This window comes from Schistocerca piceifrons, chromosome 10 (genome assembly GCF_021461385.2).
Source record: "Schistocerca piceifrons isolate TAMUIC-IGC-003096 chromosome 10, iqSchPice1.1, whole genome shotgun sequence".
Classification (NCBI taxonomy): Eukaryota; Metazoa; Arthropoda; class Insecta; order Orthoptera; family Acrididae; genus Schistocerca; species Schistocerca piceifrons.
In genome coordinates, this window is record NC_060147.1 from 142,517,718 (window position 1) to 142,545,525 (window position 27,808).

The 27,808-nt window shown below is 41.2% G+C and overlaps 1 protein-coding gene across 2 annotated transcripts in view; it reads left to right on the forward strand.

Moving 5' to 3' along the window:
• Positions 1-14,171: 14,171 nt before the first annotated feature.
• The window catches only part of LOC124718821 (tetraspanin-31), a 59,884-nt gene continuing 46,247 nt past the window's right edge, over positions 14,172-27,808 (forward strand). Inside the window, exons 1-2 of one of the 2 annotated variants that reach the window (XM_047244440.1) lie at positions 14,172-14,369; positions 14,604-14,771. In XM_047244440.1, the coding sequence (XP_047100396.1) occupies positions 14,310-14,369; positions 14,604-14,771 (228 nt within the window). In that variant the 5' untranslated portion in view covers positions 14,172-14,309. The remainder of the gene's footprint in view (positions 14,370-14,603; positions 14,772-27,808) is intronic. The other variant, XM_047244439.1, reaches the window with a different exon arrangement.

Consider the following 27,808-nt stretch of genomic DNA (forward strand, 5'->3'; position numbering starts at 1 on the left):
GATTTGTCCCACCATACTTGGAGTGACCTAAAGAATACCACTAGAAAGTAAGGGGGTTCAAGTACACTATCGGAAAAAAATTAGTACGCTCTTTTAGACAGTTCCAATTAACTCAAGATTTATTGTTTTATTAGTGCATATAGAGTACATGAAGTGACTACATTTACAGATCAACAATACAAGCAGTTCTGAGGTATCAGGTATCGGCCCATTCTTAAACACCAGTATTAATACGTCATATAGCCTCCACAGTTGGCAATTCAGGCGCTGACTCTTACATCCGGTCGATCATGCATATGGCGAATATTGTCTTGGGATGTATTATTTCGCACTAGCTAGACCTGCTCAAGTACTTCTTGTAATGTTCTTTAATATTTATTTCTTTGAGTTATGTAATGTCTGCCTGTGCACATGACAAATAAATCTGGAGTTATTGTGTAATGTGTTATAACTGTACTTACTGTGTCTTATTGTTTTGGACAATGCAATTCACAATACCAATAAATAAATACAGTCACTGCCAAATACATTCAGCCCCTTATGCACTGTATCCTCTGCCATTCAGAACTGATAACTTTGGTGCCGGTGCACATAAAAAATAAATTAAATTATCTTACTTGTAAAGCAGCAACTTTGGAATGAAATATATTATAGTCTCTCATAAAAAAAATATGCTATGTACAGGCTCAGCAGTGTGCTATGCTGGCTGTAATATTTCTGAATGCACAAGAATTTCTTTTGGCTGGCAAATGAAAACATTTTAGAAACTCAAACTTCTTTGGAAAACGTATGACCAGGCCAGGACAGGGAGGGGGTACTGATTGTGGTGAATTACTGAGACTGATTTGTTTTAGTAAAATTATATTGCATGTAAAGTTTAACTGTTCAAAAACATCTGACAACTGAAGTTACATTAGTTAGAAAAATTATATCATATTTACTAATTGATTCATTTATGCAACAAGTATTACCTAACCTCACTAAACCAGCATAAATGCAAATCATCAAATTAGAAATAGCTCTGTTAACAAATCTTGGAAACATTACAAAAATGAAATATCAAATTAGCCTTTTTATCAGACAATTTGCGAACATTCTGGGGCTACTCAACAACTGACAATTATCAGCCAACTCATCTATACCAATGTGCTGGCAAAACGAACATCATAATTATTTAAATATTTTTAGCATAGTGCAGCAGAGTCAGCAACTGTAAAATGTAATTATATTAAGTTTCAGCCTCCAGTTGCATAAGCAAAGAAACGTTACCTAGGATTCGGCTTTAAAAATGTAGCCTTCTACATAAATGTCACAATATAAAATTAAATTTAAAACATGCCACATATTGGCCTTGTCAAACTTAAAATGTTAGTACTACAGTACATATTCATTAGACTGCGTCACTATTACTAATGTTTTGCCGACAGGCCACACAAACGGGCCAGACAGGTGGGCCCCAGGTGCTGAGTCGTAACTGGGCACTGCGGACAGCGATGCGGAGAAATCAGCTTGTGGTCACGCGGATGTGCTTGTGGAGTAATACTGACTTAAAATCAGAAAATGTTAATTGAGATTATTATGGAAGATATTTTATTACAATAGTTTGGACTATTAACAGCATTAAAATCATAAGTCATTGAAATTACCATTCCATAAATGCAAAAGACATATAAGAAGTGTACTGTACATAAGTAAGAACAAACATTAACTGATAACATTATTTGTTACAACAGCTAAAAATGTTACTGGCAAATAAACCATAATGACTGAAGGTCAGTTCTATGAGAGGCAGATGACAGTATATAGCATAAAGGAACCTTTTAATAAGAAAAAACCATAAGTTAAGACTAACAGTGACTGACATATGTGGAACTTAGCTAAGAATTAACGCCTGTAAATGATAATAAGGACAATTGTCTCGTACAGCTTAGCGGTTAGATACACAATATGAGATCAGCAATTAATACATGAGAAAACCAGTTGGCTGTATGTCATAGCCAGCTACTGACAATTATATAAAGTAATGGATTTATCAGATAATAGGTGCGTGCAACGTCACAAAACATTATGAAGACAGTATAGCCAGTGGAGTTACATACAAACTTCATGAAGCTCTCAAATATAAATACACCATTTGGTATGTAGCAAATTTTGAAGCAGCATTGAACATAGGTTAGTGTATTAAATATGCTGGGTATAGACGGGGAATACCCGAAGTTACTATAAGAACATAAAGGCTGGATGTCATAGCCAGGTATTGGGGTGGGTAATAAGCTTTATGCAGTATTAGATTTAACGGGTTAATAAGCGGTACGTAGGGACTTACCACACTACAAGTTAATATAAAGGCAGTTATAAGAAGTTCAACTACCAACCGAATGTCAAATGCATTTTTTTGTGAATTGAAGAAGAGCGGTAAGCTCCCAATATTTTCTGTACAAAATTGCAAGGTGCAAGCTGCTATTGGCAGTAAGACTAAATTGGTTAAGCAATAAGCGCTTATTCCTGTACAAACTGAACATTACACAGTGAAGTGCAACTTTCATATAAATGTCAAACTTATTGTTAATTGACTTATTGGCATGCACACATTTAGAACGTACAAAACACAAATTGATATAGGTAATGGTAAATGCCACTTATATGTAATAGATCAGATCTTTTCTATTTAATTAGTCAAAACACCTGATGAAAGTAACCAAAACATACCAGAGTCAAATGTCATAGTACAATATTCATTCCCAGCTGTGTATTTCACAAAATATTCGATACTGAACAAGAAGCGAATATTGAGGTTAGTTACGAAATGGTAAAGTAGAAAGTAAGTGAATCACAGGTACTACATGAGACGCAACAACAAGAACTTTCTAACTTGTTATTTAAGTATGCCAATGTTTTCAGTAAGGAGCCAGGAGTAATCAAAGGCTATGAATGTAAAATTGAAGTCTCTCCACATGAACAATTTTGAGTAATGTCATATCCTATTCCATGGGAAAAAAGAGAGGCAGTAAAGGCAGGGAACAATCATATGATTAAATGGGGAATTATGCAACCTTCATTTTCATATTATTGTAGTCCAATATTACCAGTAAGCAAACCAGATGGTTCTGTAAGATTAGTTCTCGATGCTAGAGGTTTTTAGATTAGATTAGATTAGATTTACTTTCATTCCAATTGATCCGTAGTGAGGAGGTCCTCCAGGATGTGGAACATGTATCAATAAGATTATAGTACCAGAATGCATAAGACCAGACAATTTGGACGAACAGCTTCTAAAGTTTTACAATACAAAATATTTCAGTATACTCAATCTCAAAATGTCCTACTCGCAAATAAAGCTCCACGAAGAAAGTCGAAAAATTACTACACTTCTTTGTGGGGCAGAAGTTACGAACATTAGCGCAGGAGTGTTCATATGTGCATTGGACAAGGTCTTAGGACCAGAACTGCTTAGCAAAATCACTGTATATGTAGACGACCTGCTGATAGCCAAACCCACTTGGTTAGAACATATCAGGCTGATTGAACAGGTGCTCCAACGATTTTCAGATTATGGAGTAACAGCCAACTTAAAAAAGTATAGTTTTGATAAGGAGCAAGTCAAATTTTTCGGACATGTTGTGCTAGAACAAGGTACATTTCCTGATCCGAAAAAAGTTGATGCCATACGCAACTGTCCAGCTCCAAGGAATAAAAAACAACTAAAAGCCTTTGTAGGACTAGCTTGGTTTTTTGTAAGTTTGTACCACAGCAACTGATGAACAGTGATGCATTTCTCAACTTGTTACGAAAAAATAGGCTTTGGTTATGGGATGATAAGTGTCAAGACGACTTTAATAATATTAAGTAGGCATTGGTAAATGCAAACATACTTAGCCACCCTGACATGTCAAAGGGTTTTTGTCCATGCGCAGGTGCCTCATCTCAAGGGCTTGGGGTATGTTTATTTCAGATGCGAGAGGAAGTACCGAAAGTCATTAGTTTTGCTAGTCGCACATTATCAGAAGCAGAAACGTCTTACTCTGTGTCAGGATTGGAAAGTTTAGTGGTAATATGGGTATTTAAAAAGTCTGAATATTTTTTGTGGGGCAAGAGTACCAAAGTTTACTGTGACCACCAGTCACTGTCATTTCTTTTAACATGTAAGCTATTGCACCGTAGATTAGCTAGGTGGTGTCTATATTTACAGGATTTCAATTTTGAAATCATTTATGTCAGTGGAACTCAGAATGTTATTGCAGATGCCTTGTCTAGACTACCACTAGGTTTAGAGGAATTTGATGAATTAACAGAGCAAGATGCAGCAATCAAAACGCTATTTTTGCAAGGTACGACACAACAATCTGATTATCATAGATTTTGTAAGCAGATGAAAATTATACAACAGCAAGATCGCAGATGGAGTATAGTCATGCAAAACCTTAAACAAGATGAAGGTGAAAAGATAAGTAAATGATATCAGGAGTACAGGGGCGTTCTGTTTCATAGGAAACATGAGAAATCTGATCAAAAGGTGTGTGTGTGTGTATTCCTGAAGTTTATATCGACGAATTTATAAGACACACACATGAAGTATGGGGACACTACGGAGTGTGCAAGTGTGCTGAAAAAATTGCGACACTTTTTTATTTTCCGAATTTGAGAAGATGAGCCCTACAGGTATCAAGAAAGTGTGCAGTATGTCAAAAATCAAAACAGTCACATGTGTCAAAATATACTGAGCTACACCCAATACTCACAAAAAACCCTCTAGAGATAGTATCCCTGGACACAGCTGGTCCATATCCAAGAAGTAAATGAGGAGTAAAATACATAGTAGCACTATGACGTTTTCTGAAAACATGTCAAAATGGATGCCATTAAAAATGTAACAGCCACAAACACCAGAAGAAGAATTGAGGGAGACTATTTGAGAAGAGTAGGTAAACCAAAGGTACTACTAACTGATAATGCTTCATATTTCGTTGGGCAACATTGAAAACCATTTATGATGTCACAGGGCATAAAGCATATATTAGTAAGCTTTTTTCACCCAGAAGCAATCCCAGTTGAACGAGTCTTTAAAAAATTTAACAGGGTTATTAAGACATACACACCACAGAAACACACCAAACTGGTAGAATACGTAACTCCTTTCATGCAAGTTGTCAATCACCTTCCACATTCTTCAACAGGTTTCACACCTAATAAATTGATGTTCCACACAAAGCAAACGAATGAGTGGGAGTCGCCCATACCAAAGGTACCCACTAAGAAATGACACTATAAGATAAAATCAAACAAGCCATAGTTACTCTAGAAAACAGGGCCGAGTATAGAAAGAAAATTTATAACAAGAAACTGAAACGTGTTACACAGTTCTTTGAAGGGAAACTAGTCCTCATACAGACGCACGATAAATCGACAAAAATTGGTAAACTGAATAAGAAATGGCAATTACTATATTCAGGACCATATGTAATTCCTAAAATACCATACCCAGGGACGTACAGATTAGTGTATGAGAAAACAGGAAGAGACAATTGTCTCTACCCTCACAAGGATATAAAACCCTTTATAGAATAATGAAGCTAGGTAACATTTTTCTATTACAAGACAACTGTACATAGTGTACCTAATTCTAAGTATAAATTTCTTCTCGAATGTATTTTAAGATAAAATAATGAGTATAGGCATAAGTGATTCTTTTGATCTGTACACATAGGTATAAGATTAACAGCAAATGTGGAGTAAAACACCACTTCATGGGAAGAGAAAGTATAAACAAAAACAGCTTGCGGCTCAGCGACTCGCGCTCCACAATTCGCACTGATGTTAGAAGCAGGAGAGGAGACATTGACCTGTACGCATGCACGACAGACTGGCTGAAGGCACAAGCAAAATAGAGACGCAATGTGCACTTAACCTAAATATAAAGTAAGCAGAAATACTCCGCAAATACATCTACTGTCCAAGAAGTAAGGAACCTATTACTCTATGTACACAGAGATCTAATTAAATGCTAACTACAACAATATTTACAACCAAAAGGAAACATTATGAAAAAAACTATACGAGACATGTAAGGGATGAACTAACAACAAAATTTTCTTTGTAGAGTAATCGAAAGTCTATGAAATGAAGCAAAGTATGGAAATATCTGTGGATGTATGTAATGCCCAAATGTATCAGTGACCATCAAGCTACAAAATGCAATTAGTTTTATGTTAGTTTTAAGTTACTTTCTTTCAGCGAACAGTGCATCGTATGGCGCAGAAGAAGAGAATAATGTGAGAGCAGCACATACCAAATGAAGAAACGGGCCGCAACTTGAGTAAACAATTTACTTATAAGGATATTTACAGTAAAGGTCATAAGAAAAAAAAATGAAATATGCATCGTCGTAGTATATTCCCGGTTCAATTGTCTCTACCTATTCACTGCAGAGTACACATGATCATTTAAACAGGAGACCTTACAAAATGACATTTCCAGGTACCGGTATTTAAGAAAGATAAGTCTACGGTGGTGAAGACATTAGATTTCACTCTAAATTACACGCGATTTGACGTAAACAGTATTAAAACATGAAGAAACAACATGACACTTTGTCAATGATTAGTCAGTATACATTATTTCAATGAACCAAAGTTCCTTAGCAACTAGTTCATGACTGTACGAGTAACATTTCCTCATAAATCCTTGAACCAGTAGATAAGTATTTCACTTCTCACCTCCGAAACAAAGGAAGCGGCGCCAAGCGTAGTTAGGCCAACAGTGCGTTATGTTTTAGTCTTATTTCCAATGTTCTTTTCTCTCCCTCCTCTAACTACGAAAGAAATGAGTTCCCATAAGTGATAAAAGCCTATCAATGAAATGAAGCAGAAATGTATCATATGCTTGTATTGTGTTATAAAAAAGTGATATGTAACTAATTTGCATACATGATGTGATCAAAGATGAGTTGACGCAAACAAACAAACTGCAGTTGATGAAAAATTTTATAATGTTGTATAACTTATGCATGGAATGTCAGCCATAGGTAAAAGCTATCATCTTATGTATATTGTAACTCAAGACTTGTATGAATTTTCAGTGAAAATCAAACTCTATACGAAGAAATGAACTCCAAGGACAAGCAGTTTATACAATGTTGGAGGCTACATGTGTCTTTTAACAAGTGCATTTTCAAGTGTGGGACATGAACATGTGTGTAAAACGAAATGAGTACCGTGGCTCAATGCTTGATACATGGACAAGTGCACTAAAGTTGTTCGAGCAGCATCGACAGATGTTGATGGTCGGGGTTCTCACTGCTGAAAGTGCGAGTACAATAGGTAGTAATGATGCCTGGGCCGTAAAAATAGAGATATTCTGCCACAGCGTCGGATTTTGAACAATAAGCAGACACTCACTGCACCCTGAATGAAGTTCCTTAGCATCTAGTTCATGACTGTACAAGTAACATTTCCTCATAAATCCTTGAACCAGTAGATGAGTATTTCACTTCTCGCCTCCGAAACAAATTCTTCGATACATGGCAATCAGATGAAAGTGTAACTAACACTCAATGTGACATCAACCCCAAGAAAACGAGTGGACACACGTGCAATGGTAGCTTATAACATGTTGACTGTCGGCGACTAGCTCTTGCCGCTCAATCAGCCAGTGTGCAAGTGGGAAACACGGCAGCAAGAATGAAACAAACTGGACATCATTGGTAACATGCAAAATTTAAATATGATCGACTCACATATGTAATATTTTAATTTCTTGTAGACTTGTAGGATAAGCTGACATATACATTCTATAAAATAAAATAAGAGAAGCCGACAATAAAGTTCATTGACCTCTATCGGCAAATGTAAACAAACAACAACACTGTATGTCTCTATAACATGTCAACATACAGAGTGGGGGCAACTGTACAGGAACATAATGATAGTATTTTAAGAACAAACAAGGATAAAATATCGAGTCTGTAAAGACATTAATCAGGAAAGTGTAAACCAAGGAATTAATTTTTTCACATTCATCTTTTGATATACTGTTTTTAGTTTTTAGTAGTAGATCAGTCGAGCTTTTTTCTCGTAAGAGAGAAGGATATACATTTCTAGAGCACAAATTCTAAGTGTATTTAAATGTGCATGAATCAATACAAAGCATTTTTATTTATGGAAGTAGCTGAATTTTTGTGTAATTTCGACAAGCGCCAGTGCCCATGGAGTCATTTAGCTGCCTGCATCTTCACCAACATTGTAAGGAAGCCCAATGCACAAGCAGACATTTTTGAACAAATTCAATTCATATTTAGTTACTAATATTCAATCTATTAATTATTAATTAGTTCATTTTTTTAATATATTACACGAGCCACAGGTGTACCATGAATCGTCACTCCACACAACGTTTTTCCACTGTTCAATCGTCAAATGTTTATGCTCCTTACACCAAGCCAGGAGTCGTTTGGCATTTACCGGCATGATGTGTGGCTTATGAGCAGCCGCTCGTTTTCTCGTCTCCCACCTAATTGTCATACTATTTGCATTGGATCCTGATGCAATTTGGAATTTCTGTGTGATGGTCTGAATAGATTCAACCTATTTCACATTACGACCCTCTTCAACTGTCACCAGCCTCTGTCAGACAACAGACGAGGTCGGCCTGTACACTTTGATGCTGTATGTGTCCCTTCACGTTTCCACTTCACTATCACATCCGAAACAATGTACCTAGGGTTGTTTAAGTGTGTGGAAATCTCGCATACAGACGTAAGATACATGTGAAACCCAATCACCTGACCATGTTCGAAGCCCTCGAGTTCCGCAGAGCGCCCTATTCTGCTCTCTTGCGATGTCTAATGACTACTAAGACCACTGATATGGATTACCTGTCAGTATGTGGCAGCACAATTCACCTAATATGAAAAACATATCTTTTTGGGTGTGTCTGGATACTTTTGATCACATAGTGTATATATTTTCTCCATAAATGATTTCCTAGTGAATATAATTCAGGTACCTACAGTGGCACAACAGTTATCTGTACTCCTCGAGTGAAAGAGAAGCCTGAAAAGCAAGTAGTCCTGAATATTGAAAATGGAAATAAGTATCTACTGCAAAGCAATATTTTTATAAATCAATCTTAAACAGTGTATACAGTGGATCAAATCTACCAGACAGGAATTTGTAATGTAGATATTAAAATAAATAGAGTGACAATTAACGATGTAAGCAGCTCAAAACTGTTATAGATAAGCATTTCACATGGGGGCAGGGGTTTACATATACACGCGATGTGAAAAGATTACTACACAGGTTTTCCTCATACCCAAAATGGCAATAGTTGAGAGTGATAAAGTTCTTAGGCAGTGTACTATGGACTTCTGCTTGCACATATGTTTTACTTAAATCATACACGGGGTAATGTACAACCTAGCTACTTTGAAAAAGTGCAATTCAGGAAAGAACAGTGAGAAGTATAGCAAATATACTATCCAGACAGTCCTGTGGATAAGATTTTATACAACATACTGTTGTGATAGTACACTCACTGCACATATATCAGAATATTATGATGCTGAGAGCAAGTGATAATCGGTTCTTCAACAAAACGTACCTGAATATATAACAAAAGAAAGCAAAATTATTACACATGACAGAGGAATCCCCAACTGAAGACTAGAGCTCCAAGTGAAGAAGGTAGAGAGTGTTTTGATAAGCTGCTAACTGAGTTAAGGAAATAGAAAGATTAAAAATTTTTGAACAATGTTTAAAAGAGTACCTCACAGAAATATTTGAAGTGAGTATGTGTGTCAAATTCCACATTGTAGCAGAAAATATATAATAACCTTTTATGTGCCTGAGAAGTGTAATGCTCTTTTTCTTTCATTACACATTTATTGTATATGCCTTGTAATGAACTCTTGATTGAACATAACATGATAAATGTAGTCGGAACAGAGATTTTATACCTGTTTTAGTGTATTTGCATATTAAATTGTGTGACATATCCAATATTCCCTGCAGAAAATTAATAACTTGGTCAAGAGTAAATAAATTTAGTTTTGGTTGGAATAAGTCTTCAATGAAGAAAAAATTATCTAGTTGTTAATTCTATTAAATACCTAGAAAGGTGGATTTTAACCTACTTCACATCCATCACACAGCGTTTTGGTAGCGGAGAGTAAGTTACAGAATAATTTATATTCATTGTAAATTTTCATAACCACGTGGCGGTAAAATGAACGTTGGCCTCTGGAATTATGAACAACATCCCTAATGTCACAGAATGTATTTTCTGGTGGCATCAATGGACACAGCAAAACAAATGCATAATACAAGCCCAAAACATAAAAGGTCTTGACAGAATATTTACTTGTGTAGTAAAACACTGTGCTTGTTGTTTTCCTGACTGATTTGTAAAACTGTAATATTAGTAATTTTCGCCTCACAAACATTAATATACGATCAATAATAAACGCCTGATGGCCTAAACTTACCGAACAATTCTAAAGTAAAAGAAATGAACCATCGCATAGCACTGACAGGATCTATTATTCTTTATCTTTGCCGTTCTTGCGTGGTGCCTGTAAATCTCTATGAACATGTATCAATTAATGATATAAAAAAGAATTATGTTGTTTCAAGACAAATGGGGCATTGGGCGCCTCAGCTTTTACTGTTTGTATTCCATGATAGGCGGACACAGACTTGCTGCGTTCCACATTGGTATTTTATATTTTATGTGAAAATATTCACTAAATACACTAATTGTTATTTTTCCAATCAGAAAACATGTAGTTTCTGGTAACTGATTACGAACAGACAGCATCAAGGCGATATTTTAACTGTTATGTATAAAGTATTTAACCACAATGGTCATCCATTGTAATTTAATATGAAAAGGTACATAGCATTAAAAAACGTGTGTTAAAGATAAGTGTGCTTATTTTAGTAAATTAAACTTGAATGTTAATTATTTTGTGTTAGTTCATCACCAGAAATTACGATCACGCTGATGGGCCAAACACAGCATGAGACAGAAGGAAAATTATCGTTTTCCTATTGTTTCTGAATCAGCTTTTTTTTAATTGTGTAGTGTTGCATTTCTTTTAAAGTCTATAAATCTTCTGGTCCCCTAGTGTTGTTCCAGGTATGACTACATAAGACTACAAAAATGCACAGAAATGATAATGTTTCTTCTGAACGATCTCAAATAAATCTATCTGCTGCTCTTTTTCAAAATGAGCCAACCAGGTATTTAATCCCAACGTATGTTATTACAATAGTGTACTCAATCCCCTATTCTGTTGCCAAGTGGCCCACCAATATATTTACTTTTTGACATTTTTCAAAAAAATATAAAATAACAATTCTTTTTCTTTTCTTCCCTCAATAGCAACGCTACAAAACTCAACCATTAAAAACAGAAAGTTTCCTAAATACCAGAAAAAGAGAATGGTTGTGCCCATTTATAAGGGTGGTAATAAGATAAATCCTGCAAATCCTATGATAATCAATAGTGTATCTATTTTATCTAAAATTGTGGGAACTGTCTTGTAAGATAAAATATTATATATTATAGAGAAGAATAACACACTTAGTGAGGCACAGCAAGGTTTCAGATAATTTAAGTCTATCAGCACATTCTAAGCTAACTTTGTAGCTGATGTTCTTGGGGCTTTAGATGAGCAAAGAAGTCATCATTTGACTGAATATATCACAACAGACAACACATAAACTAAACTATCACAGTATCAGAAGCAAGGCTGTTGACTTAATAAAATCACCTGTTGATAACAAAAAACAGTGAGTGGAAGTAAAATATAAAACAAGGAATTTTATTTTAAATTTAAACTAATTTTCAGGTAATAAAGTTTGGTGTTCCTCAGGCTCAGTTAAAGGATTCTTTCTTTTCATCCTTTCAGGTTCATTCTGTAGGTGACAATGTAGCAAGTGACATTTCACTTGTAGTACAAAAGTGATTCAGTAGCTGAACTGGAATCAAGTGCATCCGCAAATCTGAGGGAGGCTTATAAATATTTCAGCGACAAAACTTACGTGTAAGTACAAATAAAAACACTTACATATAATTACAAACAAGTAAAACTACAAAGACCAACAATATCTGCCTCTCAAAATAGTATGGAAAACTGAATTTTGGGTGTTATAGGTGATAAACCCTTGACATGGGAGGATCATGTCATCAAAGAAAATAATAAGCATTAGCATATTCTTAATTAGAATGATAACTGGGAAGTAACAACAGATACACTATTAACAATGTACTATGACAGAGTCAACCCACACTTGTTCTACTACTGTATTATAGATTGTGGAACTGCGGCAGATATGCATAAGCATAAGCTAATGAAGCCCTGCAAAAGTAAATCCAGAGAATAGCACAGCCATCCCTTTCCGGTGTATACTGCAACAATTAGGCACTTTGAAGAAAATAGTACTACTCAGTTAAATGAGGACATGCATGACAACAATATGAGAAATAGGGTCGATTATTTTCTACAAAGGAAATGGCTTGAAGTAACTGAAAAAGCATCCATAACTGTCGTATGAATTTTATACAACAAATCACAATCAGAATAAAATATATCTGGGAAGACATCTGTATTCAAAAATAAATTATGAAGTTATTTAATCTTTCATCTCGATGTAACCTAAAAGACTAGCCACTAGCTAAACAGGAGAAAGGCTCTGCTAAAAACTATAAATTTGTGAGGGAACTAAAATGTCAAAGGTAGCTGAAGTGTATCTATAGAAACACGTTTAAACTTTTCAAATTTTTGGTAATTTTACATATTATTTGTTTTGTAACGTAACACTTTAATAATGTTTGATGCAGTCTATCCAGTTGTAGCTGGTAATCGATACAGTCTTGATAATTATTTGTAGGCTAATACAAGCAAGAATTTATTGTGTAGATATAAACGAGGAATCATAAATATATAACGCATGTACTTTTTCGTTATAGGAGAATGACCCTGCTGCTATTTGCTCTGTTTTTGTTTGTTCCATTCGCTTTTAGCATCCATCGTGCTTCAAAGTCGAGTTTGGAGACCGTATATTAGTGAAGCTGGTGAATGCAGTCAGTGCATGTTTTAAAAGTGAAGTGGAGAAATACATAATTTTAAAAATGTGAAAATGAGCATGGGAATTCGTGTGGACATCAATGCGTGATTAATCATGTTCCTCTCTTGTTCATATGATTTTAAGGAAATCTTGGATTGACGTAACAAAGTTTCAAGAACCTGCTTTAAATCATGACTCTAGAGATATACTACAAGTTCCTACATATCGCTACCACATGGATTGTGAAGGAAAGATTAGATTGACTACTGCATAATTAGAGGCATTTTGAACAATCATAAACAATCAATTTCCCTGTGCTCCATTCTTGAACAGAATGGGAGAGTTTCAATAACTGGTACAGTGGATATCTCCCTTTGCCAAGCACTTCACAATTTTTGCAGGCGGCCCAAAAGCAAGCAACAATGTGACCCAAGCCGCTATTGTTCATTGCACATCTGATAAAAAAATTTATAGTAAACTGAATATGTTGATCTGAAACTACCAGCACACAATGGTTTTTTGTCCTTGGTCCATCCTTTTTCTTTTTTATTCCCAGCAGTTGAAGTAATGTTAAGTACATTATGAGTGGCCAAAAGATACTCTCCTTCTTCCAATGTTGCGCATGTAAGTTAAAAATTTGGTCACACCTGAAATAGACGCAGATGTAGATTCAATTAAATTTTGAGTGGATAAGATGTGTCAGTGTTACGCTATATGCGTTAATATGATATAAATTACATAGGCCTAATGTCCTGACTGCATCTGTTTAAAGGAAAGGAATTTGTCTACAGATGAACTAATGAATAAATAAATTTTAAATTTGGTGATCTGGGATAAAAGTGACGCAATGTGCATCGTCACAATTTGTCATCAGAAGCATTTAGATGCAACAATGACGTAGTATATTAACCACTGGCCATGATTCCGACAAGAAGTACATTCTAATCAAGGTGGTTAGAAAATAAGAACCTTCTCTGTGTTCTAATCTCCTTGTGTTCAAAGCTCTATTTTTCTGTAAAGACATCCTGTATCACTCTTGGTAGCACTGCACTGTAGCCTTCCCTAATATCTTCTTTGGTTTTGCTTGACAGTTGTAAGTTGAATAGCGCAGATGAAGTTCGTCTGACATTATTGTATCTCGTGATCACTGGATTCTTTTTTTTTTTTTTTGAAGACCGAATGTTTGTTATCGTGTGGAGACTGACTCAGTAAAACTACAAGCAGTTGTTGAATGATCTGAATATGTGTGGTGGATTTACGTGTTCGAAAAACGCACTTACTGCGTTAAACATTTTGTATATCGTAAGTAGCCAAAATACAATTGCCATAGGTCAATATACCGGCAAAAGATTTTATAAATCATCTGTTTATAAAGCTAGCATCCGGTTTAAATTTATGTTATTAATGCATAATTGCATAACTGTATTCTACGTTAATTATATAACCAGGTGCTGTTTATGATTACTCAGTCTTGTTTACTACATGAACAAGGTGTTGAACACTTGGTAATTAACACACTTCATCCACAATTTACAGGTTGTCGCCTTCATTCTAATTGGAGTTGCTGTCTATGGACGCGCTACGCCACTTGGTGAAAACCTGCCGATTATTGGCGGCATCCTTGCCTGTGGCGTCTTTCTTATTCTCATTTCCATTCTTGGACTAATTGGTGCTATCAAGCATCATCAAGTGCTGTTGTTTTTTGTATCCTTGCACAACATTTTATTAAATTGTTACGGTCTGATCAACTTTCCAAAAGTGATTACCAATGATGAGCCTAGAAAATTTATTATGTTTTGTACCCCCATGTACTTTATTCCATTATGGTACGTCGAATGACTGGTTCCGTGGACACCGTAAAAATTTTGAAAATATACAACTTAAGATGCAAATTAATGGGTGCATTGTAATATAAGTGGTGTTCAAAGAGAAACGAGCCGGAGGCATAATTATAGAACGCAGTACCTGTATGTTAGAAGTATTGACCCTGGCTGTTGAGACACTTGTCCCACTGTGACACAAGGCAGTGAAAGGCCGTCCCTAAAATTCCCGGGTCTGCAGTGTTAACCACTTCTGCACGTACAGATGGACCTCATTGTCCAAGGGGAATTGTTTGCACCCCAGAGCGTTTATAAGGGGACCAAAAGATGGTCCCCTTCTGATTAACTTCATGCAGCACGGGACAATAGTAAATGCCCAGCATTACTCGCAAACCTTGACCACCCTTTGCCAAGTGACCAAATCAAAACGACCAGGCAATCTAACCATGGGGTCATTCTGTTCCATGACAATGCAAAGTCTCATATGACCATACAGTCGTGACACTCCTGCAGAAATTTCAATGGGAGATTCTCAGCCACCCTCCATACAGTGTGAACCTCTCTTCGTATGATTACACCATTTTTGGTACCCTTAAAAAGGCTCTGAGGGGCAAACAATTCACCTCGGATGACGATGTCCAGCTGTACATGTGGAACTGGTTAACATTGCAGCCCTGGGAATTTTATGAGACAGCCATTCATCGCCTTGTGTTAAAGTGGGACAAGCGTCTCAACAGCCAGAGTCAATAACTCTAACATGCAGGTAATGATTTCTGTAATTATGCCTCCACTCTTTTCTTATACATCTCCACCTACTTTTAATAATTTTTGTTGTGTCACTGAGTAAAGTTACTTATGTGGTTCTAGCTATTATGTGTGACTTAAGATGTGATCAGCACAGTTACAGCCATGTAATGATTCACTATTCATTCGAAAAGTTGACATGTCACCAACATGTTGAAATGCCAGCTGTAGTGGAAAAACTTGTCATCTTTGTCTGTATTTGAGGACACAGACTTGGCAGTGAGGATATCTGTTTGTGGATCTTAACTTGGAATCTGCAGGAAAGGAGGGAGTGTGAAAAATTAGCTATACAGCTCAATTGCAGAATGTGATAGCACATGAAATTTATTTACTCTCTCTCTCTCTCTCTCTCTCTCTCTCTCTCTCTCTCTCTCTCTCTCTCTCTCTCTCTCTCTCCCCCTCTCCCCCCCCCCCTTCCCCCTCCCCCTCCTCCCCCCTTATTCCCTCTCTCCCCCTCCCCTCCCTCCCTCCCCGTCCCCTCCCTCTCTCTCCCTCCCCCTCTCCCCCCCTCTCCCTCCTTTCCTCTGTAAGCTATCACATTCTCGCCTCACCAAACTTGGTGTGCACGATGTATTGAAAATAAAAGTGGGCACACAGAGTGACTAGCAGTACATAATGTCTTGTTACTTGTAGCGATACCATGGGCAACGTACATGATTAGACTTGAATGTAGGTACATGTTGAGAAAATTGCATTATATAGTAATCACTATCTGAATGTGCGTTATCAAGGATAATGTGAAGTGGCACTTTGGGTAGACACTGGACTTGAATGTGGCGCAAACTCCTTTCCAGTTATCCAGATTTAGGTTTTCCGCTATTTGCCCAAATTCATAAATGATATAGATGATTTCCTTCCTCATTCTTCACCTGTCCACAAAGAAGTCTGTTCTTTCTCCCCCTTCATACCAGTGTTGGTGCTATGCACTGTCTTGTTTCTAAATGCATGGGGACTTTTTATCATAGTTAAGTCTGTCGACATGTCTTCGATTGAAGTTGGGACCTTTGATAACATTTATTTATTCTGCGTTGTCCTCACTAGCTTCTGAGAACGTTGAAGAAACCCTGGTGGGTATGCGCTGGTTTTTACTGAGCAGACTTTTAGAGGACAGTTACAGCAAGTTGCTCGGTCTTTACAGAACACATTTCTAGATGTAATGCTTTAAACATAAAATGACTATGTGGTTTTCTTTTTTTCCCCAGGTGTTATGTCCTTGGATAGATCAATAAATAGGACTTGTTGGGATGTTTATGTTGGTATTGCCCCTCCCAAATGATGCTCCAGAAATAAAGTTGGTTTTAGATTACATCAGATGCACTGTTTGTTCTGTAGACCCAAAGTGAGGAGATTGTTAAGGATGTGGCGTGTGCCACAAAACAGCTATGACCCTCTTGACTCTTTGAGATTGTTAAGGATGTTGTGTGTGTCACAAAGCAGCTATGACCCTCTTGACCCTTTGAGGGATGCTGAAAATTTATTGAATAGAAAGAGTGGGGAAAGAATGGGATCTAGTTAATAATAAATATACAACCACTGATTCTGCTGAGAAACATATCAGTGGGGTCGAGGTTAGCTATTTATAAATATTTTATAATGCTTTTAAACTGTATGTTACTACTGGCAGCTAAGTTTTTTATTTTTCCTGACAAGTTAATGCAAATGTGTGTCCATGATGCATGACAGGATGGTATTGTGTCAAAAGGGTAGTTTTCAAAAAAATGATTTTACTGGAAAAGTCAGGAAATCTTATTGACCAATGCTAGTCAAATGTTTTGTTGGTAGAAAGGCATTTTCTTAGTCATTTTGTTAAAAATCACATTTAGGTAGCCTATGTGAAGATTTCCTATGTCCAGTTGTTGTGATTTTTGCTAAGTCATCTACATCCATACTCTGCAAACCAGTGTGAAATGCATGGTAGAGGGTACATCCCACTGTACCAGCTATTAGGTTTTTTCCCATTACATTTGTGTGTAGAGCACAGGAAGAATAACTGTTTGAATGCCTCTGTGCATGCCGTAACTATTCTAATCTTGTCCTCATGATCCCCATGTGAGTGATATGTAGGGGATCGTAGTATATTCTTAGTCATAATTTAAAGCTGGTTCTTGACATTTTGTTAGTAGAATTTCTTGATGTAGTTTACATCTATCTTCAAGACTCTACCAGTTCAGTTACTTCAACATCTCTGTGACACTCTCTCATGAGTCGGACAAACTTGCGATCATTTGTACTGCTCTTTTCTGTACAGGTTCATATCTCCCATCAGTCCTATTTAGTAGGGGCCCTACACACTTGAGCAATATTCCAGAATCAGTCACATGAGTGATTTGTAAGCAATCTTCTTTGTAGACTGATTGCAATACCCTAATATTTTACCAATAAACTGAAGTCTACCAACTGCTTTCCCCACAACTGACACTATGTGATCATTCCATTTCATATCCTTACATAGTTTTACATGCAGGTGTTTGTATGAGTTGGCCGATTCCAACAGTGGCGCATTGATTTTGTTTTTACAGACTACTATGTATATTCAATTTGTGAAGTGAACAGTTTTACATTTCTGAACATTTGAAGCAAGTTTCCCATCTTTGCACCACTTTGAAAGCTTATCGATATCTAACTGGATATTTATGCAGCTTCTTTCAGACAGTCCTTCATTCTAGGTAATTGCATCTTCTGCAAAAAGCCTGGGGTTACTATTAATATTGTCGACAAGGTCATTATATGCAATGTTAACAACAGGAGTTCGAATGATACCCCATATGATTGAACTTTTGATAATAAGCACAGGTGTGGTGCCAAATCAAATGATTTTCAAAAACCAAGATATACTGCATTATCTGACTGCCTTGATTCAAAGCTTTCAGTATGTCATGTGGGAAAAGTACAGTTCGGTTTCACGTGATCATTGTTCTCAGAATCCATGCTGGTTGGCGTAGAGGATGTCATTCTGTTCAAGGTACCAGCACAGAATGGTACCAGCACAGAATGTGTTCTAAGATTTGACAACAATTCAATGTCAAGGGTATTGGACAGTAGTGTTGTAGATCACTTCTTCTACCTTTTTTGAAGCTGGGTGTGTATGCTTTTTTCTGAGAACTGGACATGGCTTTTTGTTCGAGGATCTAGGATAGGTTATAGTTAGAAGAGGGGCTAACTCAGCCACAGATTTGGTATAAAATCGGATAGGGATTCCATCGGGCACTGGAACTTTGTTCGATTTTAATGCTTCCAACTGTACTCAACATCACTGGCATTGATATTGATTTCACTCATTTTTTCATTGACACGAGTGTTAAATTGGGGCAATTTTTTGGATTTTATTTTTTAAAGGCACATTTGAAAATAGTTAAGCATTTCAACTTCAGCTTTTGTTCTGCTACCCCTCAGAGTCAATTTCTGTCTCATTTGCTTGGGACTGGACACTAACTTTGGTGCCACTAACAATCTTTACATAACCAGAATTTCTTAGGGTTTTGTGAAAGATCATTTGACAATATTCTGATGCAGTAGCCATTGAAGGCTTTATGTATTTCTCCATTGATAGCCAAATGTGTTTAATTCAGCATATCTCTATGTATAGTCTTGCACGTGTACATCTATTATGCAGTAATCTCTGTTTTATTAGAAGTTTCCGTACAGTGGCTGTATAACATGGGGGCCCCTACCATTGTGAACTGTTCTGCCGGGTAGATACCTATCCAGTGCGTGGTCACTTACTTTTTTAAACTTGAACCATAGTTCCTCTACATCCTCCTGCTCTGTGCTAAAAAGTTTCAAATTCGTGCTTGAGATATGACTACTGATTTTTTTAATCGTTTGCTGACCATGTACATCCTTCTGCTTGTTTTCATAATAATCATTGTTATTATCACTGATAGTAGTTTCTATCTGGGCATCACTGATAGTAGTTTCTATCTGGGCATCTTTAGAGAGGTCAGGTCTATTTGTTGCCATTAGATCCAGAATATTTCCATCATGAGTGGGGCGCCAAACTGTCTGTTCTAGGTAGTTTTCAGAGAAGGCATTTAGTAATGTTTCACAGAATGTCTTATAGTGCCTGCCACTAACAAAACTTTACTTTTCCCAGTTAATTGTTGGTTGATTAAAGTCTCCACCAGTGATTACAGTATGATTGGGGAACTTATGTATAAGTGAACTGAGGTTTTCTCTTAAGTTTCCAGATACATCAGGAGATGATGGGTGATAGAAGGATGCAGTTATCATTTGATGTCTACCTGTCATACTGAGTCTTGCCCAAAAAGTCTCTCGCGCAGTTTCAGCTTCGGTCTTGCTGAATTTGAGTTTCTCGTCCCCTGCGACAAATACACCACCGCCAACCCCATTGGCTTATATCCTTTCAATATACACTTAAATTTTCCCCAAAAATCTCACAGCTATCAATTTCAGGTTTCAACCAGCGTTCTGTACGTTGTATTATGTGGACTTCACTGCTTTTCAGGAGCACTTTGAATTTGCCACTTTGTTGTGAATGCTTCAGCAGTTGAGTGATAGGATTTTAATAGTCATCTGTGGGAGGCGTTTCTTTTGATCTGATACGTCCTGGTTTCCTACATCTGTTGTTATCTGGATTGGATGGAGTCACTTAATCTAAACAATCCTTGTGGGCACCTCACTCAGTCAGCTACTTGGTTAGCAGCTCTGGCGTGTGGTCCATATCTGACCTATTTAGATGAACCCTTCAGTTCTTAACGCTGTGGCGCAAGTCCAAGAAATTGCAGCCTAGCATGTCATAGAATTTTGGAAGTCTCCGGTTCAGTCCTTCCACTGGACTTGGAACCGACGGGTCTCGATCAGTTCTGGGGACAATGCTGCAAATTTTGAGCTTCGTTGAAACTCCACGGGTGAGGTTTGTCTTCCCACTCTTCTCCCCCTGCGGGTCCGGGGGTAAGAATAGGCCCGCGGTATTCCTGCCTGTCGTAAGAGGCGACTAAAAGGAGTCTCAAAAGATTCGGCCTTAATGTGATGGTCCCCTACGGGGTTTGACCCATATCTTTCAAAATTTTCTGTTAGTGCGTACCATTTAGGGAAGGACGCCTTACGTGGTGTATTATATATCCCTCTTGCCCTAAGATCTGGCACAACCAATATTGTCATGGAGTTGGCCTTACACCGTGCTTCCAGCCACATCAGCTGCTGTGTGTTCCGGGCAGCATACATGCCCTCCATTATGAACGTCCATCTTTGCCCTCCTGACACATATGGATATTCGACACCCGACATCCAGCACGGTAGCCAGTCTGTTGTGGTGGGGTCGTCGTGTACCCTCTTGGTGGTAGTCCCCTGACTACACAGGGATCCCACTGCTGATGCCTGAGCTGCTACCTCCCCACGTATGCCGAGGAGTAGATGCCTATCCCTCTGGGGCATCGGGACTCCCGGCAAAGGCCATCCTGCCAGGTGGTCTTTGCTGTGGCTGGGTGGCGCCCGTGGGGAGAGCCCCTGGTCGGAGTAGGTGGCATCAGGGCGGATGACCCGCAATGAAGCGTGGTACATTATCTCTCGCTGGTGGGCCTCCACCAGCAGTCTCTAAGCGATCGAGGTCTAACCTCAACGGCAAGAAATACGAACCACGATTATTTCCCTCCCTGGCCACTCCATGGGAGGAACGTATGGCAAAAGAAGGCAGTGGAGAATATTCCCCCCGGTTCCTTGTGTGTAAGCGAGTTGATGGGGAATCGTTTATGTCAACCAAGCCCCAGTTTTTTGTGGAGCATTTAGAGGACAAGTTCGGGGAGGTGGAGGGCTTGTCCAAAATGCGCTCTGGTTCAGTACTCATCAAAACAACATCCTCTGCCCAGTCACGGAGGTTGCTCAATTGTGACAAGTTGGGGGATGTTTCCGTTAGCATCACGCCGCATAAGAGTCTCAACATGGTCCAGGGTATTATATTCCACAGGGATCTTCTTCTACAGTCCGTCATGAACTACGAGCCAACCTAGAACGACGAGGTGTTCACTTCGTCCGGCGCGTCCATTGGGGTCCGAGGGATAATCAGGTAGCCACCGGTGCCTTCATCTAGGCCTTCGAAGGTGATGTTTTACCCGAAAAGGTCAAGTTGATGGTTTACCGTTGTGATGTGAAGCCATATATCCCTCCTCCAATACGGTGTTTTAAATGCTGGAAGTTCGGGCACATGTCATCTCGCTGCACTTCCAGCATCACATGTCGAGATTGTGGACGTCCTTCGCATCCCAATACTCCATGTGCTCCGCCTCCCATCTGTGTTAACTGCGGGGAACACCATTCCCCCTGCTCACCGGACTGTCGGGTCTTCCAGAAGGAAAGGAAGATAATGGAATATAAGACCCTGGACCGCCTGACCTACACCGAGGCAAGGCGGAAATATGAATGGCTACATCCTGTGCCCAAGACGTCTACTTATGCCACTGCTGCAACACCGGTTCGAACCTCTACAGTGTCGTCACCTACAGTTCGATCTCAGCTCTGTCAGAATTCGCCGGCCCCCTTGCTTGTGGGGGCCACTTCATTCCATGTTGCTCCTGCTCCATCTACTTCAGGAGCAACACCACCCCAACCACTGGGGACATCTGTTCCCCCTTCCCAGCTGGAGAAGCGTGAGCCTTCTTCGGCTCCTCTTGCCCAGAAGGGGTCCCTTGGGGGCCTCCCATCCCAGGCTTTGCCCAGTGCCAAAGCGGACACCCGCAAGTATCTCAAACAACCACCGGTCGCTGGTCGTAGGGTGTCACGGTCGTCTTCCGTCCCTGAGACTGACCCAGTGAGGCCCTCCCAGCCAGAACCACCTAAGGCACAGCACGCAAAGCAGTCCAAGAAAAAGGCTCCCAAACATCCTGACATTGCGGTGGCACCTGTCCCACCGCAACCTTCTCACTCTGCGTCCGAAGATGAGGTGGAGATTCTGGCGTCCGCAGAGGACCTGGATCTCGCCAGTCCCTCGGACGCAATGGATGGCTGTTGTACAGGTGGTGACTCAGTAGCAGCAGGGGCCCAGGAGGCGTAATCTGCCTCCCCAGTCCCTTCACGCCTTTCCCATCCATGGCCAATACCATCCTCCAGTGGAACTGCAGCGGTTTCTTCCACCATCTAGCTGAGCTCCGCCAACTTATCAGCCTTCATCCTTTCCTTTGCATTGCTCTGCAGGAAACTTGGTTTCCAGCAATGCGAACCCCTGCCCTCCGTGGCTATCAGGGTTATTATAAGAACTGAGCAGCTTATGAAAGGGTGTCTGGTGGCGTCTGCATCTATGTCCTTAACTCTCTTCACAGCGCTAGAGGCTGTCGCTGTTAGGGTGTGGACGCCGCGGGCTATTACCGTCTGCAGTCTTTACCTTCCACCGGATGGTGATGTTGCGCTGCCTGCCCTGGCAGCACTGATAGCCCAATTGCCGCCACCTTTCTTGTTGGTGGGCGATTTCAATGCCCACAACCCTCTATGGGGTGGGACTGTCTCCGATGACCGCGGTCGTGCCGTGGAGCATTTGTTGGCTCAGCTCGACCTTAGCCTCTTGAACATCGGTGCTCCCACGCATTTCAGTGTGGCCCATGGCTCGCTCTCGGCCATCGATCTCTCTCTTTGCAGCCCCGGACTTGTCCCATCCCTCCACTGGAGGGTGCATCCTGACCTGTGTGGTAGTGACGATTTTCCCATCTATTTGTCACTGCCCCAGTGTCATTCTTCTGGGCGCCTGCCCCGCTGGGCTCTCCACAGGGCTGACTGGCCGGCTTTTACTTCCGCTGCAACCATTGAGTCTCCCCCACAGGGTGACATTGACGAGGTGGTCCGTGTCTTAACCACGTCACTCATTTCGGCGGCAGAGGCTGCCATCCCCCGCTCTTCTGGACTCCCTCGGTGGCAGGCTGTACCCTGGTGGTCGCCGGAGATTGCTGAGGCTATTCGCGACCGTAGGCGAGCTCTCCAGCGTCATAGGCGGCACCCGTCTCTAGAGACCCTCATCGCCTTTAAGAGGCTCCGTGCCTTGGCCCGTCGTCTTATTGCAAGGCGTAAGCAGGAGTGCTGGGAGAGGTATGTCTCATCCTTGGGCTCCCGTGTCTCCCCCTCGCTCGTGTGGTCCCGGATCCGGCGGATTTATGGATACCAGACCCCTATGGGTGTCCCTGGGATCTCCGTGGACGGCGCTGTCTGCATGGACGCTGCCGCCATTGCTGAACGCCTTGCTGCACTCTTTGCTAAGAGCTCTGCGACTGCAACTTATCCCCCCGCCTTTCGCTCTCTAAAGGAGCGAGCTGAGCAGACGCTGTTATCGTTCCACACGCGTCGTTCTGAAAAATACAATGCTCCTTTCAGCGAGAGGGAATTCCTCGCTGCCCTCGCCGATTGCCCTGATACGGCACCAGGACCAGACTGCATCCACGCACAGATGCTGAAGCATCTCTCCAGGGACTGCCAGAGACACATTCTCACCATCTTTAACCGCATTTGGAGCGAGGGCGTGTTCCCGTCGCAATGGCGAGAGGGTGTTATTGTCCCCATCTTGAAGCCCGGTGCGGACCCACTGGCGGTGGACAGCTATCGTCCCATTACCCTCACCAACATTTTGTGCAAATTGCTCGAACGTATGGTGGGGCGGCGTTTGTGTTGGGTCCTTGAGTCGTGCGGTCTCCTCGCTCCATCGCAGGGTGGCTTCCGTTGGGGCCGGTCTGCAGCGGACAATTTGGTGCAGCTGGAATCTGCTATCCGTACGGCCTTTGCCCGACGTCAGCATCTCGTTGCTGTCTTTTTTGATCTGCGGAAGGTGTATGACACCACATGGAGGCATCACATCCTTGCTACGTTACATGAATGAGGTCTTCGTGGTCGGCACCAGGCTTTTCTTCAAACCTTTTTATTGCGCCGCTCTTTCCGGGTGCAAGTCGATGCCACCTCTAGTTCCTCTTATACACAGGAAAATGGGGTCCCGCAGGGCTCGGTGTTGAGCGTCTCCTTATTTCTAGTGGCCATTAATGGTCTGGCTGCAGCCGTGGGGTCGTCGGTGTCTCCTTCTTTGTATGCCGACGACTTCTGCATCTCCTTTAGCTCCACGACTATGGGAGTCACCGAACGCAGGCTGCAAGTAGCCGTTCGCAAGGCAGCATCATGGGCTCTGACTCATGGTTTTCAGTTCTCTGCTGCCAAGACTCGAGTTATGCACTTCTGCAGCCGTCGGACGGTCCACCCTCATCCTGAACTTTACCTCGACGGCCACCTGCTTGAAGTGGACACTTGCCGCTTCTTAGGACTCGTCTTTGATGCCCGGCTCACATGGGTTCCTCATATTACTCAGCTGAAGCAAAAGTGCTGGAGGCACCTCAACGCCCTCCGCTGCCTGAGCCACACATCTTGGGGTGCGGATCGCTGCACGCTGTTGCGATTGTACAGGGCCCTTGTGCAGTCCAGGCTTGATTATGGGAGTCTGGCCTATGGGTCTGCATCACCCTCAGTGTTGAAGTTGTTAGACCCCATACACCACTGTGGGGTTCGACTTGCAACTGGCGCTTTTTGTACGAGCCCCGTGGATAGTCTACTGGTGGAGGCCGGGGTTCCCCCGCTGAGGATTCGCCGCCATCGACTGCTCGCCGACTATGCTGTCCATGTGCATTGCTCGCCGGGCCATCACAATCGTCGCCTGCTTTTCCCTGCCATGGTTCTCCCTCTGCCCGAAAGGCGACATAGGTCTGGGCTTTCCATAGCTGTCCGCGTCCAGTCCCTGCTGTCGGAACTGGGGTCATTCCCTCTTCTGCCTCCCTTCCGGGTCCGTGCACCTATGCCTCCCTGGTGTTTGCCCCGGCCATCCGTCCGTCTGGACTTGGCACAGGGACCCAAGGACTCGGTTCTGCCTGTGGCCCTCCGTCGTCGTTTTCTTGCGCTCCTCGCCTCATTTTCGGGCTGTGAGACTGTCTACACTGATGGTTCCCTGGTTGATGGTCGCACTGCCTACGCTTTTGCTCACGCTGCCCATGTTGAGCAGCGCTCCTTGCCGGCTGGCTGCAGTATTTTTACTGCAGAGCTGGTGGCCATATTGCGCGCTCTTGAGCATATGCGTTTCTGCTCAGGTACGTCCATCATCTGCAGTGACTCCCTGAGCAGCCTCCAGGCCATCGACCGCTGCTATACCTCTTCTCCTCTGGTGTCCTGTATTCAGGAGTCTGTTTCCGCCATTACCCGTTCTAGTCGTTCGGTGGTCTTTGTTTGGACGCCAGGTCATGTTGGCATCCCGGGGAACGAACGTGTCGACAGGCTGGCCAAAGGGGCGATAGACGCCCCAGCTTTGGAGATCGGCCTCACGGCTCACGATCAGCAGCTGGTATTGCGCCGTCAGGTGCTTGGGATGTGGACTGCTGAGTGGCGTGGCATGACTTCCCCGAATAAACTGCGGGCTGTCAAGGAGACGACCGATGTGTGGCGCTCCTCCCTGCGGGCTTCTCGCAGGGACTCTGTTATCCTGTGTCGGCTCCGCATCGGCCATACCTACCTGACGCACGACCGTCTTTTGCGTCAGGAGGATCCCCCCCTGTGTCGGTGTGAGTCCCGGCTGACGGTCGCCCACATTCTGTTGGAGTGTCCCCGACTGCACACCCTCCGGCAGTCTTTTAATCTCCCGGGCACTTTGCCTTTGGTTTTATGCGATGATACCTCCATGGCTAATGACATTTTAAATTTTATCCGTGGTAGTCCTTTTTATGGTTCCATTTAGGGAGGTCCTACACCTTTCCCTTTCTGTGTCTTTTGTCCTCGCGTCTTTCAATATTTGTTGCTGTTTTGATGCGTCGTCGGATGGTTGACTCTTTCCCTTTTTTTGTTCTCGTGGTCAGTCAACCAGTCTCCGGCCATCTTCTTTTCTTCTGTTTCTTTCTGTCTGGTGTTCATCTGTACTCTTCTTGTCTGTAGTGTTTGTTGCTGCATTTGTGTTCTTTTAGCGCCTGGGGGGTCGTCTCCTCCCCCCCCCCCCTTTGGTTTTTACCTGCTCCGCCGATTTTTGGCTCGCCTGTTTTTGGAATGGGGGACTGATGACCTTCGCTGTTTAGTCCCCCTTAAACATCCCAACAACCACCACCACCTCCCACTGTTCTACGCCGGTCACTGGAATGACCCGAGAATGACATCGGGGCCCAAATGACGCGCGTCATTTGTTCCAACAGCCGCCAAAATTTGCAGTTGGTTGTGACCTGTTTCCTCAGTGGCTGTTGGAATAGTCTCTTCAACATCTTGAATGAGGCCCCCAGGCATACACACTGAGTGCACCTCGTGTCCTTCCCTGTCCCTTATTGTCATTTCCCTAAGGGGCACATCACTCACCGTACATTTGAATTGCCGACGATTAATAGGCCCCTACCCTTGTGCGTTTCATCAAAATGGGTGAAGTGAGTCACACTGGTGACTCCTCAGCACTTGGTGTCCTTGAGAATGCCTTTTATTCTCATTGGGTTCCCAGACTTCAGGTCAGTTTCCCATTGCATGATTAAAAGTGCAAATGAGTGTAACATGACTCAAAAAATTTGCACATAGTTGTGACCTTGCCACTAACACACAGTTTTTAAGGTGAGCTTTTCTAATTTTACGTACATATATAAAAGATGTATTCATATTTGAACACTAGAAGATTTGTAGGTCAACACTGAAAATTTAGCCTACATTTTATTTTCACTCATTTCAGTGGAAGCAGTGCTTCACCAGCTTCTAGCAGTCTCACTCCAGAATTTCATTTCTGCACATTTAGAGGTACTACACCAATGTAACACATAGTGAGAAAGTAATAAGCAGATTGGAGACTTCAAACTATTTGGATGTCCATGTTACCCGGAATTTGAACAGAAACAAACACATTATCGAACGCCTAAAAAAAATCAGTTCTACCATAACAACCATAATTACATTTCAAATCATTACAAAATTTTGGGGAGAGACAAAGTGCTAAGTGTTTGTGTATTTACATGTAAAATCTCATGAGAAGTTATGGTGGGGGGGAGAGGGGATGAACTCATCAGATAAGTAAGGTTTCATTGCTCAGAGGCTTGCTGTAATAATAATGTGTGTTCACCCACGGTCTACTAGTAGAAATCTGTTTGAGGAGTTAACATTTTGACTTCTGCTCCCCAGTACGTGTATTCTTTCATG